Source organism: Pelodiscus sinensis, chromosome 5 (assembly GCF_052426305.1).
Source record: "Pelodiscus sinensis isolate ZL-2025 chromosome 5, ASM5242630v1, whole genome shotgun sequence".
In the NCBI taxonomy this organism is placed as follows: Eukaryota; Metazoa; Chordata; order Testudines; family Trionychidae; genus Pelodiscus; species Pelodiscus sinensis.
The window spans coordinates 67,195,344-67,209,300 of NC_143056.1; the positions used below are offsets into that span (position 1 = coordinate 67,195,344).

Consider the following 13,957-nt stretch of genomic DNA (forward strand, 5'->3'; position numbering starts at 1 on the left):
TCCTTGTCAGCTATCTCCTGCCTTATTATATTGCTAATAAATTATTGCTTTAAACAAGCGTTTAAAATGTTAAAGAAAAAATAAGGTAAGCGAAGAATCAAGCCACAAATGTCGTCAGCTTCTATTTTTAAAAAGTTTTTTTGAAAGACCTGTTAAATGACAGATTAGCTGACTTAGTCATGGGAAGCATTCTGTGTGGGGTGGCAACTGTAAATAAATGTGTTCTGACAAAGAGTAGTTGATCGGCAATGTGTTTTGTAGCAGTTATTTGTTTTGGTGGTAAAATTTTGGAAATACTGTGTGTGTGAGGGACACAAACATTAGCATGGTTACAATAACACAGATTTTGTATCCAGCATTGCAGGGATGAGCGTACAAGTTTAATTTTTTGTCTGGGAAAGCAGATCAGGAAAGTCCCTGGAGTTTTGCAAACTCTGAGGGAGGAGCTTAACTTTGGAGTGAGAAATGTCTAGGGATACAATGCTCTGCACTGTGCATTTCTAATGTTATCTCATTTTTTTTCTTGTCATATGTTACTAATTAAAACAAATCTTTTTTTTTTCTCTCTCTCAGTTCTAGGGGTTCCAGGGAAACATTTGAACCTGTCTATTGAAATACTCCAGTCTTATTTCTCTACACTGCTGAAATTACAGCTTCAAATTAAGTGGAAAACTCTGTAGGTCAGCAGTTGAAACAACGAACCTGTATACTGTTGTTTTAGAGACAGAAAGTTTCATCTGGACTTTAAGCTTTTTTTGGGGGGGAGGGGTAAGTGCGGAGAGAGGGAATCATTGTTCAGGCTGGTACAAATCTTTTCAGCATTTGCTACATTGTTTATAAAGTTAAGAATCCTCTGTATTTTTTTTCAGTTTTTTGTCCTTGTGGACACAAATTTTACAACTGGAAGCTCTTGAAAATCTGTGTACATTTCCATTAAAAAAAATTCAGATACATACGACTTAAAAAAAAAAAAAAAGCTGAAAATGAGTGCTCATGCTCCATTGGTGGAGAAGGGACTGAACACAGCACTCATGTGTCAGGAAAGCTATGTTTGTAGTGGGACTGATGAAGCAGTCTTTGAATGCGATGAGTGTGGAAGCCTGCAATGCCAGCGCTGTGAAGAGGAGTTGCACAGACAGGAAAGGCTGCGAAACCATGAACGGACCCGAATAAGACCTGGCCATGTCCCTTACTGCGACAACTGCAAGGGTGCCAATGGGAATATAATGCACAGTAATACCACAGGATCCAGGCAGAGGGCAGCAATGAGGTGCCAGATGTGCAAAACAAACCTGTGCATGGAGTGTCAGAAGAGGACACACACTGGGGGAAACAAAAGGAAACACACAATTACCATGTACCATGGTAGCAAACCCCAAGAGGAAGAGGAAGAAGGGATGGATGAAGAGACCAAGAGGAAGAAGATGACAGAGAAGGTTGCAAGTTTCCTTCTGGTGGATGAAACAGAAGAGATACAGGTAAGAACTATAGTGGCTTCTGAACAGATAAGGCATCTTTGTCCTTGTCTACATTACCAAGTTTAGTTGCCAAAAGTTATGTTGACACCCAAAAATCAACAAAACAAAAATCGCTAGAGGGTATTCACGCTTACTTGCTCTGCTGACAGATCATGTCTACAGGAGTCACCATTCGCTATGAGCAAAAGCACTGTGGGTACATATCCCACAGTGCAGTGTGGTGGGAAGGCGGAGCTGATCGTTGCCCATGTTGGGATTCCTTCTGAGTTCTCCCACAACCTCCTCAACTTCCCCTGAGCAGCATCATGAGTGAGCTCTCTGTGCTGAGGAATGTCAAAGCAGCACATCAGTCTCTCCCCCCCCCCCCCCCTTGGGAGCAGCAATCTGTATGCCACTGTGTTACTAGTGCAGAGCACAACTGGAGTATTCCCATGCTTTGCTGTTTGTTCCCTATAGGAACAACACACTCAGCTGTCCGATTATTTCCCTGAAGCTTTGAAAAGGGAGCGGCACATGCCTGCAGAACAGCAGAGATCAAAACACTGAGCCAGAAGGATCAAGGCAGGCACTGTAGGATACTGGCGGAAGACAGTTCTGTCAACGAAACAAACGGCAGAGTTTACACTGGCTCTTTTCCCCTCCCTTTATGGTTAACAAAGTACTCCAAGGGTTGGAAGTTTTTTGTCATGGAAACTGGCATTTTTTCCTGACAAAAGTAGCATTGCAGTGTGTACACTCTCGATGTGTCATTGCCAAAAAACAGTTTTTGAGACAAAACTTGGTACTATGGACAAGGCCTTAGTTTCTGTGTTAACCACACTTCTGGATAGTTCTGTTAGACTAAAAAATTCTTCAAGGGTAATCTTTGGACACTTGACTTGTAAAACAGCAGTAATGATGAAATTGGGATAATCTGCTCGTGATGCTAAATTAGCATCCTCTGCCAAAGAGACATAGTGCTCAGGGATTTTCTTACATGCCTACCTTGAGAACATGCCTGCCAATAGGAAAGGAGGCAAAGGTGGCAGTTACTCCAGAGTCTGGTGGTTCAAAGGGGCTCAGGGCTCCCATCCACCTCCACTGCTACAACAGCAGTGGGTGTCCTGGGCTCTAGCTGATTGTGGAGATGTTTGATTATTAGAACCCTGCACAGATATACAATTTTTATCTGCATTTGCAGCTTGTTTTTTTTAATATTTGCATTGACATCTGTGGATGTCTTTAGGTATCTTCAAATTTGCAGGGTTCTAGATAAAAAATGTGTATGCGCATTCATATCAGCAAAAATTAGCTGTGGACATCCGTATCCATCCACATTCATATACTGTACATGGATTTGCCGGGCTCTATTGATCAAGTCATTTTGCCTTCTACTGCCTGCGTTAACTGATTTATGCACCTAGAGCAGTAGTCATAAGACACAGCTAGGCCTCTTATATTTAGTCAAAGTGTGGCAATGAAAAAAGCTTTGTTGCTAGAGTTTCTCAACAAAGAGAGGAAGAAAGCTTCTTGCAGCAAATTACATAGGCCCAGGTTCCTGAAAACCACAATCTTAAATGGAGAAAGGAGAGTCCTCTTATTGTTGATTCTCTCAGCTGAAACTACCACAGCACCCAACCTCTCCCTTTCCAATTTAAGAGTTTTCCTCATGTTGTTAACAGAACAGTCTTTTCCACCTCCTTAATTCAGCCCCTTTCTTGGGTTTCTCTGTAATCCCTACAGCAAGGGTGGGGAACCTCAGGCCTGGGGGCCAGAGGCAGCTCCCAATGTGCCTGGATCTGGCCCCCGAGGCTCAATGCTCCCCACCAGTAGTGGGGAGCCCATACTGGCACTCCCACCCTCCTGCTGCCCCACCACGGTATGGGAGCACACAAAATAAACTAGGCAAATACAACTTAGATGGGGCTGCTATAAGGTGGGTGCAAAACTGGCTGGATAACCATTCTCAGAGACTAGTTATAATGGTTAGTCATGCTGGAAGGCCATAACAAGGTATTTCGCAGGGGCTGTTTTGGGACCCGTTCTGTTCAATATCTTCATCAACAATTTAGATATTGGCATAGAGAGTATGATTACTAAGTTTGCTGATGATACCAAGCTGGAATGGGTTGCAACTGCTTTGGAGGATAGGGTCATAATTCAAAATGATCTGGACAAACTGGTGAAATGATCTGAGGTAAATAGGATGAAGTTTAATAAGGACAAATGCAAAGTACTCCACTTAGGAAGGAACAATCAGAATGGGAAGCAATTGTCTAGAAAGGAGTACTGCAGAAAGGGATCATGGGGTTGTAGTGGACCACAAGATAAATATGAGTCAATAGTGTGACACGATTGCAAAAAAAGCAAACATGATTCTGAGATGCATTAACAGGTGTGTTGTGAGCAAGACACGAGAAATCATTCTTCTGCTCTACTCTGTGCTGATTAGGCCTCAGTTGGAGTATTGTGTCCAGTTCTGGGCACCACATTTCAAGAAAGATATGGAAACTGGAGACAGTCCAGAGAAGAGCAACAAGAATGATTAAAGCTCTAGAGAACATGAGCTTGGAGACTGGAGACAGTCCAGAGAAGAGCAACAAGAATGATTAAAGCTCTAGAGAACATGAGCTCTGAGGGAAGACTAAAAAAATTGGGTTTGTTTAGTTTAAAAAGGAGAAGACTGAGAGGGGTTTCCAAGTATCTAAAAAGGTGTCACAAGGAAGACGGAGAAAAATTGTTCTCTTTGGCCTCTGATGATTGGACAAGAAGCAATGGGCTTAAACTGCAGCAAGGGAGGTTTAGGTTGGACATTAGGAAAAACTTTCTACCTGTCAGGGTAGTTAAACACTGAAATAAATTGCCTAGGAAGGTTGTGGAATCTCCTTTTCTAGAGATATTTAAGAGCAGGTTAGATAAATATCTATCAGAGATGGACTAGACGATGCTTGGTCCTGCCAAGAGGGTAGGGAACTGCACTCAATGACCTCTCAAGGTCCCTTCCAGTTGTAGTGTTCTATGAATATTTACTAGGCTGGGTCCCACTAGTTTCTAGTGTGCGAGGGGAATGTGGGGACTGTCTTTCTCCTCAGTTTTGCTATAAATCCAAGGTTTTTGGAACACATCTTGGACTTAGAGCAAGGATGGCCTGTATATTATAATATGTAATATAAAATAAGAGAATGGCACTTGGTGGCAACTGGCAACTCTAGATTTCTCTTATTGCAGCTTTTAGTGCTGCATACTTGGGTGATCGTTAACTAGGTTTAGAATCTAATAAAACGAGCCGTAAGTATTAGTTAAGCCAAACTTTCTAGCACTATCCAATGGAGCAAATAGTTTGGGAATTTACTTGTTAAATCACACTTATACTAAAAGGCACAGAGCATCTTGAATAATGATGCACTGCAAAGTTGACCCACATTGTTTTTCAGGCATCTTCATATCTTCATCCACAGCATTTTGTCCCAATAAGCAATTTTCCTTATGATGTTTCATTCTTGCAGCTAAGCCCTGCATCTCCTTCTTGCACTGCTTACACTTGACACATTTTTCTTTTTTACTGAGGGAATTAATTTCTTCAAAATATTCCTAGATAAGGTCTCTCTTAGTATGTCTACACTATAGAGAAGATCGAAGCTGCCACTGTCGACCTTCCGGGGTTCAAATTCGTGGGTCTAGTGAAGACATGCTAATTTGAATGGAGAGAGGCACTCCAGTTGATGTCAGTAGTCCTGCTTCCACGAGGAGTAAGGGAAGTCAAAGGGAGAGTGTTCTCCCTTCTACTTCCTGCAGTACGGACAATGCCAAAAGTTGAATTAAGGTACCTCGACTTCAGCTATGCAATTAATGTAGCTGAAGTTGCGTATCTTAATTTGACCTAATCTCCTAGTGTAGACAAACCCTCTGATACCTAGAAGCCATGACAGTTTTTTTATGGCAAAAGTATAAGAGGAATATAGGAAGCCATGTGTGCTGAATAATGTCTTTTTTTTCTTTCCAGTCCACTAAGCATAAGCTTATTGGGTAGTCGACTGGAGTATCGACTACTTGCTCTTCTCCCTCTCCGCCCCCACTGCGTCTATGAGAGGCCGTAAATGGGGGGAGAACAGGAGCCAGTGCTGGGGGGAGCTGGCTTAAAAACTGTTTTCCCCCAGCACTGGCTTTGCTGTGCCATCTGTCTCCCTCATCTCCCGCTGCCTCTAATGGAGGGGAGAATAGGGGAGGCTGCTGTGAATAGGGGAGGCTGCTTCCCATGGCGGGCCGAGACTTGCTGTGGGCAGAGGCTGCTCTAGCAGCAGCCCCTGTCCGCGGCAGCTTGGGCTGCCCACGCGCAGGGACTGATGCTGGTGCAACCTGTGTTCGCAGCAGGCAGGACTGGTCACCGCAAGCAGGGGCCAGGATTTGGCGTGAGCTGGGACCAAGTAGTCTTGGCTTGCACTGGTCCAGGATGCTGTGCCTCTGCATTTTAAACATAGTAAAAGCCCAGTGGCTCTTACTACATTTAAAACGCATAGCCACTGCACGGGTGGTTCTCAGAACCAGCATGAGTTGGGACTGCTCAGTTCTGGCTCAAGCTGGTTCCTGGAGCTACCCCCACTGTGGATCTGCAGAGCAGTCCTTATCGACTAATCGTGTAGTCGATACAAACTGTATCGACTACATGATTAGTCAGATAACTGCAATATAACATCCCTGGTTTAGACAATGTCTTGTCAAACTCTGCTGTGCTTGGCTCAGGTCCTCCACCTAAGCACAGAACAAAAACTATCCTATCCAGCCTGTTTCTATCTTTGCACGTTAGTTTACTGAGAGAAATTGAAAACCCCAAACTTTCAAGAAGCAAGTGCTGATAGTTAGGCTGGACAGACTAGAATCATTAATTTATCCTTATGAGATTGTAAGTGTAGCATGTTTGTGATAAGATTTAATTGTCATCTAACATAAGAATGGCCATACTGGTTCAGACCAATGGTTTGTCCAACCCAGTATCCTGTCTGCCAACAGTGGACAATATCAGATGCCTCAGAGGAAGGGAACACAATAGGTAATCTTCTCGTGATCCCTCCCCTTCACCCACCTCCAGAGAAATAGAGGCTAGGGACACCATTCCTACCTATCCTAGCTAATAGCCATTGATGGACCTAACCTCCATGAATCTATCTTGCTCTTTTTTTAACCCTAGCCTTGACCACATCTTCTGGCAAGGAGTTCCACAGGTTGACTGTGCACTGAGTGAAGAAAAACTTCCTTTTGTTTGTTTTAAACCTGCTGCCTATTAATTTCATTTGGTGACCCCTACTTCTTATATTGTGGGAATAAGTAAATAACTTTTCCTTAATCACTTTTTCTACTCCAGTCATGATTTTATAGACCTCTATCATATCCCCCCTTAGTCTCCTCTTTTCTAAGCTGAAAGTCCAAGTGTCTTTAATCTCTCTTCACATAGGACCTGTTCCAAACCCCAATAATATTTGTTGTCTTTTTCTGAACCTTTTCCAATGCCAATATATATATATATATATATATATATATAGATGAGGTGACCACATCTATATGCAGTATTCAAAATATGAGTGTACAATAGTTTTATATAGAAGCATTGAGATCCTTTCTCTCTTTTTCTCTATCCCTTTTTTTTTTTTTTTTTAAATGATTCCTAACATTGTTTGCTTTTTTGACTGCCGCTGCACAGTGGATGTTTTCAGAGAATTATCCAGAATGACTCCAAGATCTCTCACTTGAGTAGTTGTAGCTAAATTAGTCCCCATCATATTGTACGTATATTTGGGATTATTTTTTCCAATGTGCATTACTTTACATTTATCAACATTAAATTTTATTTGCCATTTTGTTGCCCAATCACTTAGTTTGGTGAGATCTTTTTGAAGCTCTTCACAGTCTGCTTTGGTCTTAACTATTTTGATCAATTTGGTATCATCTATTGCTTTTAAGTGAAAAATCTAGTATTTTATTAACTAAAAAAATCTGATTTAAAAATAATTGATTTTTATCCACCCTGCTCAGTTCTGAGGCCCTAACATTCCCTCTCCCACACTTCCTCATCTCTCTCCTACTGCTTTTCCAGTTCCCTTCTCCCACTCTTGGTTAGCTTTCTGTTCAATGTGAAGGATGGTAGCTATAGACAGGTACAGTGCCCTTATAAAGCAGATTCCACCTCCCGGATCTATGAGCATTTTGGAGACATGTTCTTAGTAGTGTGAGGAGTCATGGAAAACACAGCAAAATACACAATCCTGCTAGTGGACCACAGCCTGACTTGTGGCTGGTATGGAAAATAATCCTTGGAAAGCATTATATCATCACTTTTCTTCCTATCGCTTGCTTGTTCTGCTTCCTCTCCCTCCCACTCCCTGCCCCAGGCAATTGGCTTCTTCTTCCCTGCAATGAGAGTTCAGGTTCCCTTTCCTGCTTCCTGCCACTCACCACTCTGTGGTCAGCCTTCTGCCCTCTTGCTGATCTAGTCACCGCTCTGAAAAGCTTACCACAGGCCATATTACAGTTGCTTGTCCCTCAGTCCTAGGATTGTTTTTCAAAACCTAGCTAAACTAAGATTATTGGCAGCTATGCTGGTGGCTTCCGTGTGCTTACCAGAGAGTTCTTTATATGGTTCCGGGGGAACAGAAAACAGGCAGACAAAATAGAGGCTTGAAGAGAAACCAGAGAGGGCAGAGTGGTAGTTTCCTCACCCGTTTTCTTCTCATATCCAATTTTTCTTGGCCTTTTCCACTGCTGTACTCATCTGTTCCAGCAGGTGCCAGTCGAGGTATGTCTACACAGCAATGTAAATCCAGTTAGCCCCCTGTGGGTACATCTAGACTGCAGGGTTTTTCTGAGATACCAGAGGTAAAATTTGCATAGCTTTTTTCTGAAAAAAGGCTATAGTGTAGACTTAGTCTGGGTGTCCACACAACTGCTCTGAAGCTGGCAGAGGCCAGGCTAAGGAGGTGGGTAGGTAAATGGGGTTTTTTCCTCTGACATCTACATTTCATGTCAAACTTCAAAACAAACAGGTACTCCTCCCCCCACATCTAAAAATACCACTGTGGAACAACCCATTTTAAAAATTAAAATTTGCAAGTTTCATTTTACTATCATGCTGGAGCATGATGTCCTAATTATCCTCAGAACAGGTGCTCATGGTCATTTCCCTGCCAATGTGACTTAACCTAGAGGTGAAGAGCCCACTTCTCATATTAGATGGAGTCCATTCTACTGTCATGGGCATGGGAGGAGTTAATTACATAGTTTCTCTTCTCCTTGTGGACACTTGTGTCCCATCAATAGCAACCATCACAGGACAAAGGGTGGACAGTGCAATAGCTTTGTTTTGGCTAGACTGTTAAAATAGGAAGGGGTGCATTAGGCTGGGACTGGGTTACTTTGACTATGTCTGCACTGCAATTTGGATGCAGGAGGTCTAGATTTGAGTATGGGTGAGAAAATTCTTACCCTAAGGTTAAAATGCAGCCTACGTACTCAAATCTAGGATTCCCTGACATGGATCAGCTGACTTGAGTTTGACTAACTTTAAGCTTACTTTGCTGTGTAGACATACTTTCAGAGGCAAGTACAGGAGCAGCCCTTGGAGCTCAGTGCCTCCCACTGATGCCCTACTCCCTATCCAATTTCACACTTTCCCATTGAGCTACTGGATGAGTAGATTAAGAGAGTGTCTGAGACAGCATGTAGAAAATATTCTTTGAATACAACCTCATAAAAGGGCCTTGCATAAGGTCCTTCTGTGTCACAATGAAATAAACTTTGTTAGAATAGAGGGAGTATTGTCTAGTAGTTAGAAAAGATGTCTTAGGAGTCACGACTGCTAGATGTGATTCCTGGCTTTGCTACTGACTTACTGTCCATTGGACAAGTCACTTCACTTGCCTGTATCTCCCTGTCCCTATTTGTAAAATGGGGGTGATAACACCTACTTTCCTTGTAGCATAGTGGGAGGGCAAAATTAATGTCTGAGAAGGACTCCGAACACTATGGCTACGTCTACACTGCCGGCTTTGCCAGCCGTGCCTATGCAAATGAAGCACGGATTAGCATATTACCGTGCTTCATTTGCACAATTTATTCAAGCTGTTTTTTGTGCAAGAGATTTTTGTGCGAAAACAAGCAATGTGGATGGGGTTTTTATTTTTTGCACGAGATCCTCATGCCTCTCCCTATGAATACAAACAAAAGACAGAACTATGTAGTACTTTAAAGACTAACAAGATGTTTCAGCTACACCAGACTAGCATGGCTACAACTCTATCCTATGAGTACAAAGTATTATTAACTTTCCTGTTCCATTCTTGTCAGCTGTTCTAAAAAATAAATAACCCAGTTGGAGTTCTCAGAGCAGAGGAAGCGTTCATTGTTCTCAGTAGGGTTGCCAGATGGCTTCAACAGAAATACCGGACACAGTGGACATTCTATCACAATCTACATTACATCTTATTTAGAAAATACCAGACATTTATATTTTCTCTATTTGTTTCCCAAACAGAAAGCTCAAATACTGGACTGTCCGGTTCAAAACTGGACACCTGGCAACCCTAGTTCTCAGATTTGCACAAAAGTAAAAAAGAGTATTCCACCAAGTGCCAAGGTGGGGAAAAAGGGCCTCCTCAGGCTGGATCCAGCCCGCCAACTGGGTTGATCTGGCCTGTGAAGGCCCTGCCGCACCCCCAGGCCAATCAGGGCCTGGGGTAGGGGAGCATGTGAAGTTTCCTCAGCCCTGAAAGAAGCTTTCGGTGCTTAGAAGTACCACGTGCTCCTGGCGGTGCAGGAGGAGACTTTGTGTGCGCCTCTCGTCCTCCATGCCCTGATAGTGCACTCCCCTTTCTGCCCCCAGGCCAAAGTCTCCTCCCACCACCAGGGGCATGGGCGCCTACGGGAAACTCGAGGGTGGGGTGGGGGGGCAGCAAAGGTGCTCCCCCACCCCAGACCAATTATGGTCTGGAGGTTGGGAAGCAGGGAAGTATCCTGGCCCTGCCCCTCCCGATGCAGACCAAGGCTAGTTCAAAAATTTCTGAAGTGGCCCCTGGCAAAAAATTATTGCCCACCCCTGACTTAGTGGATCAGTTAGCAGGCTATATACATTGGTTTCAGAAGTTAGAAAGCTCATTTGCTGTTTCATATCACCCAGCTTCCCCTCATGGATACAGTATTCCCTTGGTAATTGCTCCGTTCCCAATCACTGTCCTCTTCCGGGGCTGTGGCAGGGTACTGGGGCCTCTTTACAGGATTTTTTCCACTAAGTGCCTGGACTGCTTCAAGACCTTAGAAATTGGATTCACAGTCTCCATTGCTCGCCCCAAATTTATATATTTTTAAAGGGTTTGTCACTCCTGTCTTCTTGCTTTTTATGTGCAAGCGCCCAACAGTTCCATGTTCCAGGTATGGATTGCTTGTGCCTTTCAATAGCAGTGTTATTTTAACACTGATGTTGCGGTAATGCTCAGACATGCCAATCAGGATCACATTGTACTAGGAGCTATACAAATACATACGAAGATGTTGCTTCCAACATGGAGAATTTTCATGCTAAGGATAAAAATGGTCCCGATTCTCTCTCTCTCTCTACTATGGCCCCTTTACACCATTCCACAGGCAAAAGGAAGGCACAATGGCCTCCCCTTAGGGAATACCCACAGTGCAAAGGGGCTGAAATAATTGTAACTCCCAAGTGAAACAATCGTATGTAACTTCTTGCAGCCCCTAGAACAAGCAGTTAATGCTGGAAAGGGACATGATAGGAGTAAGCTATGACATAGGCAGCTGTGGGGGGCCCGCATTTAGAATTCTAGAAGCACAAAGTTGATTTAAAGCCTCTTTTGTTCCCTTCCCCTCCCACTGCCTGGACCGAGTCTCTCAGAATTATAGCTTATAAAGGTATAAGGCAGGGTTGGGGGACCTTTTTTGCATTGGGGGCCAATGACCCACAGAAAAATCAGTCGCGGGCCCGGGACTGCATGCAGGCGGTGGGGAGGGGGCCTGCAGTGCCAGGACTGGCTCTCCAATGCTGGGGAAGGCCCTAAGCCTCAGAGGTCAGAGCCAGGCAAGCCTTAGGTTCCCCACTCCTGGTATAAGGCATTGATCCTATGAACACTTATGCCCATAGTTACATAACTTTATTAGTTCTGATGAAGGCTATGAGACTATTCAGGGTGCTATAAAATTCAATATATGCAGAAGTGTTTTGCAGGATCAGGAGCTAATTACCTATGAAAAATTAGGTTTTAATAATAAAATCAAGTATTTCTTACTCCTAAATTAATGACTTTACATAACTGTTTTGGAAAGTCTTTCCACATCAGCCAAAATCTCATGGCAAGAAAGAAGAAATATAGGAAATCAAATCTGTAGATTACCTTTTACACTTAATGCTCAGATTTGAACCTTCTGGACCACTTGTCACACTGCCTGCTTAGAATGGAATCTCTGGTCCTTGAGGCCTTTGAAAGATGGAAAAGATTGTTGGAAACAGGGTTGAATGAAGGCAATTTGAGTTCCTACCTGCACCATAAGATAGAGTCCCACTGTGGCCTCATCATATTCCATGGTCCTGAATCTGACTAGCAGTGGCATGGCAAACTCCCTATCCTCCTAGAGTGTCCCTTTCCCCTGGAGTAACAGTAGGGACTTTGGAGGGGAGAAGCAAGGATACTAACAAGAATCCCCTTTTGGAGGTGTAAGGGCTGCAGCATGGGGCACCCAGTAACTGTCCCAGCAGCTGAGGTGCATCAGGGTTGGTGGGTAAATGGGCTTTCCTCATGGCACAGTTTCCTTTGGGGTGTGGTGCTGGTGGGGCTCCCCAAAGCACTGAGATGCATGGAGCAGCTCATACCTTTCAGAGTTATTCTTACAATTTGCAGATCCAGGCAGATATTATTCCATCTGCTATGCACAGTTCATATTTTCAGACATTAATTCACAACCATATGGGCTAGAATTTGGATTTTTCCCCAAAGAAAGCTGAGATTCGGATTTAATCTGTTTTCAGCAGCTGGCATGTTAAGCATGAGTCTGAGGTGCCTCAACTTCAATCCAGACCTGGATAGAGCCTCTTAGCTTGAATAATTGAAAACAGAACTGGATAAAACACTAGTGTCATAGGTAGGACCCTATCAAATTCACTGTCTAATTTGGTCAATTTCAGTCATAGGATTTTAAAAATTTTAAATTTCATTATTTCAGATATTTAAATCTGAAATTTCAGTGTTGTAACTGTAGGGGTCCTGAGACAACTCTGAAAGGGGCAGTGCAGAAATAGGAGTGGCACGGTATGGTATTGCCACTCCTATTTCTGCGCTGCTTCTGGCAGAGTGCTGTCTTCAGAGCTGGGTGCCTGGCCAGCAGCCATTGTTCTTCAGCCACCCAGCTCTGAAGACAGTGCAGAAGTAAGGATGGCAAGACCATAACCCTCCTACAATAATCTTCTTTTGAGTCAGTACCCCCATTTTGAAAAACTCTGGTCCCCCCCCCTTGAAAGCTGTATAGTATATGGTAAAAGTACATGACCAGATTTCGTGAGGGACACCTGATTTCACGGTTCATGATGTGTTTTTCATGGCAGTGAATTTGGTAGGGTCCTAATCATAGGGAGCCAGGTTGCATTGGGAGAGATTGACGGAGAAATCTTCAATTTCCAACTTCTTTGATTTAAATGCTAACCCATTTTGAGATTCGCTACCTAAAAGTGCCTTCCTGCTGCATTTCAGAAGTTCAGTGCTGTATGTTATGAAGGTGCCACTTGAGAGCACACAGTTAAAACAACTGCTTTTCCATTATAAAGCTTAATTTGACTCTCTTGCACTCTGACTTTAGTTGAAAGAGAGAACAGTTTGAGTTTTTGAAGGATTACTATTTTTAAATTGGATTTTTAGACGTGTAGGATCAGAATGATTTGTGTCGCATAATTTCAAAAACTGATTTTCAGAATGAAAAAAGTCCTTTTGAAATTAATTTTTTGCTATTTTTGTTTAAACATTGGTTTATTGCAGATGTTTGAAAATTAAAACATATGACATGCATTTGAACCCACTTCCGGGGATCTTTTCATTTATTTTTTCATTGATTTCTAAATAAAAAAAAGCCTTACTCTTTAAGTGTTGCACTGGTTGTATATTGGGGGATGCTGTGGTATATTGCTTGTGAAATGAGTCTGTTAAATGATATATTTGATTACTTGTACATTTGGCATCTAAAACTACAGACTGAAACATTTTTCAGTTTTAGTCATCAGATATGCCCTGCCAAAATGAACCCAATCAAAGAGTAGTATTTTAAAATACAACAGCCAATACAATTCAAACTAGTATAATTCAAAACTTCAGTTCAAGACTAATAATACAACGCTACCCGAGTATCATGTGAAGCATTGTTGAGTTAGTGCATTGTGTATGGCTGTATCGAAAGGTAGACTTTGCATGAATAAGAGTAAGACACAAAAGATCCTGTGCACAGTTCTTAGAGGAGAAAAT

General features: G+C 42.8%; 2 protein-coding genes across 6 annotated transcripts in view; one reads left to right on the plus strand and one right to left on the minus strand.

Moving 5' to 3' along the window:
- Positions 1-11,933, minus strand: part of RBM25 (RNA binding motif protein 25) — a 68,444-nt gene extending 56,511 nt beyond the window's left edge. The window contains exon 1 of the mRNA XM_075927272.2: positions 11,846-11,933. The gene's annotated coding sequence lies outside the window, so the exon portion shown is untranslated. The remainder of the gene's footprint in view (positions 1-11,845) is intronic.
- ZFYVE1 (zinc finger FYVE-type containing 1) overlaps positions 1-13,957 on the plus strand; it is a 41,856-nt gene that overhangs the window by 672 nt on the left and 27,227 nt on the right. For 3 of the 5 annotated variants that reach the window (XM_025187489.3, XM_025187491.3, XM_025187490.3), the window contains exon 2: positions 574-1,478. In XM_025187489.3, coding sequence (XP_025043274.1) covers positions 984-1,478 — 495 coding nt within the window. In that variant the 5' untranslated portion in view covers positions 574-983. The remainder of the gene's footprint in view (positions 1-573; positions 1,479-13,957) is intronic. The other 2 variants (XM_075927275.2, XM_075927276.2) reach the window with 1 other exon arrangement.